The following is a 6819-nucleotide window of genomic DNA, read 5'->3' as shown; positions in this document are numbered from 1 at the left end:
GGCTATTTTAAAGAAAATACAATATTTATTGATCGAACTATAATTTAATAAAAAAAAAAGTAAAATTGAATATGAGTTATAGAACCCGTTTGGATGAGCTTAAAAAATAACTTTCATATATGAAGTGCTTTTAAAATTTTGAAGTGCTGCAAGTTATTTTTATAAATAAGCAGTTGGTGTTTGGATAAAGGTGCTTAAATGAGGAAAATGATGTGAATTTTAAAGTTAAAAGAATAAAAAGGGTAGTTTGGAAATTTAGTTAAAATATAAGGGATATAAAAGTAATTTCCATGGTCAAAGAAAATGACTTTAAGCACTTAGAAAAAAAAATAGGAATCCTAACTTTTTATTTTTGACTGACTGTAGGAACTTTATGGATTAAAGTTAACATTAGGCAAACACGTTCAAAAGCTAAAAAGGGGCTTTAAGTTGATTTTGATCAACTTTAAATCTCATCCAAACGGGCTCATAGTGTACTACTCTTTGAGTATGTGTTGGTTTGGAGTAATAATAAATTTGATTGGTGAGAGTAATAGTTATATCCGATATGTAAATAATTTAAAGATTGGTAAAAGTAATAATATCAACTATAAATTTTGTTTACATATGAAATAAATGGTTGATAGATATAAAATGGTGGAGTTCTTTTCACAAGATATAAATTTGTGGGTCAATTTTTGTATTTGAAAATGTGAAATCACAATATGAAATTCTCAAATCAAGTTTTTTGGATAATTCGAGATTTTTATCTCATAATTTTAAATAGTAAAATAAAATCTCATGTCCAAACACTCATGATTTCAAATCATAAGATGAAATCGCATGTCCAAACATCTATAAAGATTTCCCAATTATGACTCTAGTTTACTCGAGATTTCGATTATTTTATGAAAGTCACATTCAATTTGTTTGAATAATTTTGACTTGACACAGAATTTAACAAAATACATACAACATTTGAATATTATGTTTTGAAATTGCTATGACTTGACACAGAAAGTTGGATTAAAAGATCCGTTTATATATGTGATATAAAATCATGATTTAAAATCAAATTGCTATGAAGTTGAAGTTTTGTTTAGACATGAAATTTGTATATTTCAAGATGATTTTTTTCGTAAACATGAAAACTATTAAAATTTCATCAATTCTTACACAATATTACCAAATTAACAAACCATAGTCATATAAGATATCGAAATATCCTAAAGTACCGCATTGATAAATCATATATCTTCATGTTCTTTTTATAAATAAATATTTGTGATTACAAATTTTTAAATACATATAATTTTATAAAGATCTAATCGTCAACAATATCAGTAACTAATAATTTTAATATAATCATTTCACACAATACAAAAAATCTCTTCACGACGAGCAAGAGTCTTTTTACAAAATTTAAAATGATCAAGTCTTTTTTTTTTCCAAAATATTAACTTATAAGTCGAGCTTTATATTAAAAAAATTGAAATGGTGATTTGGAATCTCAAATCATATTTTTTGAGAATAAGATTTAAAATCATGGTCTTAAATCGCACATCCAAAATGTTGATTTAAAATCACAACTACACATCACATATCCAAATATAAACAAAGAGTTATTAAAACGACAAAATTGAGATTTAAATTTATGATCTTAAATTGCACATTCAAATATTGATTTGAAATTACAATTGCATATCGTATATTCAAACGCAAGCAAAGAGTTACTAAAAATGTAAGTATTTTTAATCGAAAAAAAGTTAGACAAATAAATTAAAATAGACAATATATATATAGAAGCAAATGTTGAGGAGCTTAGGTTCAGTCAGTCAGTTGACCGATTTGCCCTTCTCCTTTAATTCCCTCTATTTATATACTTAATATTTTCTTTTATTTTAATTTATCTTACTTTTCTTTATATTATGTTATTTATTTAAAAATTACGAAAAAATAGTACTATAATGTGTTATTTAAAAATTATGTAATTATGTTAAGAGTATTATATATCACAATAACTAACAACATAAAATATTTGAAAAATATATTAAAAATTTGATTAACTCTCAAATTTCACACGTACCATATAAATTGGGACATAGTGAGTAACATATATTACTTGAAAATTACGTTTTGATTAACTTTCAAAATTTCAACTGTGCTACATAAATTGGGACATAGGAATAATAAATATTATTTAAAAATTACATTAAGAGTATTATAAATCATAATAATTAATTAACAACTTAAAATTATTTTTAAAAATATATTAGTTTTGATTAACCATCAAATTTTCACATGTGCCCCGTGCGCGCGAGAGAGATGACCATATATTGTTTGAAAATTACGTTAATTAAAAATATTATAAATGACAATAATTAACAACTTAAAGTATTTAAAAAATATATAAAAATTTGATTGACTCTCAAAGTTTCACATGTGCCATATAAATTACGATAAAGTGAATAACATATATTATTTAAAAATTACGTTATACTGCAACATTTAAAAATTATATAGAATTTTGAACAACTCTCCACTTTTATTCGTGCTTGTATGGACTATTGTATATATAAAAGTGCTTTAATAAAATTCTTATAATACAAATGAATGAGTCAAATTCCCTTTTTTGCTTCGTTATGAAATTCCCTCAGTTTCCATTTTCCTTCAAATTCCAATCTTTCCCTCATTTTCACAGACAATTATTTTCCTCACAACCCAAATGGAATTCCAACAACAACCCAAATCTTGTAATCACCCACCCAACTCTTATACTCATAGAATCTTGCAAATCAATTTCACAAATAAAGCAAATTCAAGCCAATATGATACACTCTGGCATGATTTCACACATTTTCCCTATTAGTAGACTGATATCCTTTTGTGCTTTGGATGTCAATGGTGATATAAACTATGCAAATGCTTTGTTTTCAGAAATTAATGAACCCAATGTGTATATTTGGAATACTATGATAAAGGGTTTTGTTAAAAATCAGTTCTTGGAAATGGGTTTTTGTGTTTTTAGGAGAATGGTAAGGGAAAAGGTTGAAATGGATAAGAGAAGTTATGTTTATGTGTTGAAAGGGTGTGGGGTTTTTGAGGGAGTGGGGGTGCATTGTAGGATTTGGAAAGTTGGGTTCTTGAGTGATTTGATTGTGAGGAATGGTTTGATTCATTTTTATGGTGAAAATGGAAAAACTGTTGATGCACAGAAGGTGTTTGATGAAAGTCTTGTGAGGGATGTGGTTACTTGGACTAGCTTAATTGATGGGTATGTGAAAATGAATATGGTTGATGAGGCATTGGGGTTGTTTGATTTGATGTGTTTAAGTGGTGTTGAGTTTAATGACGTTACGTTGATAATGGTGTTTTCTGCGTGTTCGTTGAAGGGGGATTTAAGTCTGGGGAAATCGGTTCATGAACTCGTGAAGAATAGAGGTGTGGAATGCAGTCTTAATTTGATGAATGCCATATTGGATATGTATGTGAAATGTGGTTGTTTGCCTGTGGCTAAAGAGATTTTTGATAAGATGGAAATAAAGGATGTCTTTTCATGGACAAGTATGATCCATGGATATGCCAGAAATGGGGAGGTAGACTTGGCAAAGAAGTGTTTTAGTGTGATGCCTGAACGAAATGTAGTTTCTTGGAATGCCATGATTGCTTGCTACTCGCAAAATAATAGACCTTGGGAGGCCCTTGAACTCTTTCATGAAATGGAGAAACGAGGTTTGGTTCCCATGGAAAGCACTTTGGTCTCTGTACTCTCTGCTTGTGCTCAATCTGGTTCTTTGGATCTTGGTCAACGAATTCATGATTACTATATTAAGCAACAACGGGTTAAATTCAGTATGATTCTGGCAAATGCATTAATAGACATGTACGGAAAATGTGGAAGCATGGATGCAGCTGGTGAGCTCTTCCACGAAATGCCAGAAAGAGATTTGGTCTCCTGGAATTCAGTAATAGTAGGATGTGCTTCTCATGGTCTCGCCGAGAAGGCTCTCACTCTCTTTGAACAAATGAAATGCTCGGGACTCAAGCCTGATAGCATCACATTTGTGGGTGTTCTATCAGCTTGCGCTCATGGTGGATTGGTCAATCAGGGCTGGGAGTACTTTAGGAGCATGGAATTAAATGGATTGATTCCTGGGGTGGAACACTATGCATGCATGGCTGATTTACTTGGTAGATCTGGGCATCTGAAAGAAGCTTTTGAGTTCATAAAGCAAATGCCGGTGGAACCTGATAAAGCTGTTTGGGGTGCTCTGCTTAACGGTTGTCGGATGCATGGAAATGTTGAGCTGGCCAAGGTTGCTGCTGAGAAACTTATAGAACTAGATCCTCAAGATAGCGGTATTTATGTGCTTCTTGCAACTTTGTGTGCTAATGAGAGGAAATGGGCTGATGTTAGAAATGTTAGAAGTTTGATGAGAGCTAAAGGTGTAAAGAAGAATCCAGGTCATAGTTTGATAGAGGTCGACGGTAACTTCTATGAATTTGTGTCTGCTGACGACTCACATCCCGAATCTCAGGCAATACATAAAATGCTTGATGAGATTATATTGCTCTCTAAGTTAGAAGAATGTGTCTCTGATGCACAGCCAGAACAACCATGACAAATACACTGTGGTCTGGTCGAGTAAGTCTTGACAGGCATGGAAGCACTTCCAATTCCTCCGGTCAGTAATTACTAACTCGTGATTGATCCATTTAACAATGAAGCTGGTAAATACGAACACATTGGTGAGTTTCCCTATAGAGCTTGCTGCAAGTTTGAAGGTGGAATCAGCTTGCAAATCTTTGAATAATCAGGATGTTGTATGAAGAGGATGAAGCACCTTCTCAAAGCATTGGACCAAAAGATTACCGGGACTACTAGAAGAGGATAAATTTAACATTATCAACCAACAATTTTCAGGTATTGGACACCTTGTTTTAGTCCTAGTAAATGCTGAATCACGCAAAATTTGTTCTCTGATCTCGATGAAAAGAGGTCTTCGTACATTTTAGTTGTTGGGAGGAATGAAAACATGTATAGGGCAAGCTTGGACACTTAAATAAATTTTCTTACACCGTTAAATATGCACATAACTTAAATTCAATAATATGTAACTTGATGAGTACATTTTTAGACACAACTATTACCATACAGAACCTTGCTCACTTACCAAGTCGCCCATTTGATGAGTACATTCTTGGATACAACTATTACCATACAGAACATAGCTCGCTTACCAAGTCGCCCATTTGATAAATATATTTTTAGATACAACTATTACCATACAGATCATAGCTTGCTTACCAGATCATAGCTTGAGTCTGCCAGGAAAGAAATGAGGAGGAAGCGATGCTGTCCATGAAGCTTTTGAATGTCCCTGAAAGGGCCCTCCTTAGCTTCATCTATTTACCTAAAATCTCAACACTAAGTATACTACTTGTCTAAACTACATGTCATACTAAACATTAGTTAGCTTTTTTTGACGAAGCATTCTGATAGTCCAATCAAGTTAGAATCGACTATATATAGATTGTTATGTTCAGTTGACATAATACCCTTTGATAACTCCTCCTCTAGTAAGAGACTCATAATTCGGGTTATATTCATGAAGAACCCACTCTTTGTCTGTGGGATTATAGCGATACGTGAAGTTCTCATCAAACTTCCATTCACAAGGCACCGAATGGCTAACGCACTCGTAGTCGGATTTAAACGCCACGAATGTTCCCATGTTTGTGGAGCAATTGAACATTGTTGAAGTGGGGAAGAATTTTCTGATTTTGACAGTGATGTTGAAACTGCCCATGGCATTTAGGTGCTTAACGACACCATCATCATCGAAGGAGAAGCAACGGATGCTAAGGTAATTTGTATGGTTGTTAGTTATGACAACAGTTTTTTGGTCTGGTAATCTTGCTGCAACATTTGAGACATTTATATTGATCATGAACAAGAACAATAGTGTTGTTGAGGTGATAGTTGCTACAATTTTAGCTTCTTCCATGGTATATTGTATATGTTCCTTTTCTTTTCCTATTTTCCTCCTGAAATATCAAAATGTTAATAAATGTTAAAAAGAATCACGACGAATGGTCACTCACCGTTTATTTTATTGAACTAAGGTTAAGGATTGTGCATGTCATTTTAATCATATCTGGAAATATTAAAAAAAATATCCGATGTGAATAAATATTTATTGTTTAAGGAGGGGTTAAAGTGTTTCCTTTTGTAGTAATTCCTCGTATTGGAAGAATGTAATTTAAGATATATTTCTGGTAATGATTGTCATTGGTCGATTTTATTCAAACACATCAATTAAAGATCTTGTTTATAGGATAATTTTTCTGGTGAAGAAGAGAAAATTTGACATACTAAGAAAATCTGTTAAAAGTGTTTAAGAAGAATTTCATTGCACAATATGCATGTTAAAAGAGAAAATGTACCTCCAAAGCTATTTCCTTTGATGATGAGATGATAATGAAAGAATTAACTAAGATGTTTTTTTTTTCCTTCTATTTTCTTGAAATGATTAAGCCCAAGGTTTAGTGATGTTTTTCTATGAATTTGGGTTTTGGAAAGAAATCTTGAAAATGGAGAGAGAGAGAATTCTTTTTTTCTTCCTTCTTGTTTTGTTGAATGGTTAAAACCTTTCTTGCTATAAATTTATAGATCAAAGGGATAGAGTTATTGTAGGAGGTAATAAATCTTTTTATACTATTTTAAAGCTTTTACTATTTATGAACATTTAGAAAGAATAAAAGAATATCTCAATTGGATGCAGAAACTTGTGAATAATTCATTACTTAAAACAATTAACATTATTATAAGACATTCTT

General features: G+C 31.6%; 1 protein-coding gene across 1 annotated transcript; it reads left to right on the top strand.

Moving 5' to 3' along the window:
• The first annotated feature begins 2598 nt into the window (after positions 1-2598).
• LOC129888800 (pentatricopeptide repeat-containing protein At2g22410, mitochondrial-like) lies at positions 2599-6061 on the top strand. The gene has a single exon (XM_055963813.1). It carries the CDS (start codon positions 2622-2624, stop codon positions 4599-4601), a length of 1980 nt encoding a protein of 659 aa, XP_055819788.1. The 5' UTR covers positions 2599-2621; the 3' UTR covers positions 4602-6061.
• The last annotated feature ends 758 nt before the right edge of the window (positions 6062-6819 follow it).

The sequence above is a fragment of the Solanum dulcamara genome, chromosome 5 (genome assembly GCF_947179165.1).
Source record: "Solanum dulcamara chromosome 5, daSolDulc1.2, whole genome shotgun sequence".
Taxonomy (NCBI): Eukaryota; Viridiplantae; Streptophyta; class Magnoliopsida; order Solanales; family Solanaceae; genus Solanum; species Solanum dulcamara.
Note: the sequence above shows the minus strand (reverse complement) of the source record. Positions and strands in the feature narration are given on the sequence as shown.

Coding starts and splice junctions, on each gene's coding strand:
- LOC129888800 (XM_055963813.1), top strand. CDS start 2,622: ATGAAATTCCCTCAGTTTCCATTTTCCTTCAAATTCCAATCTTTCCCT.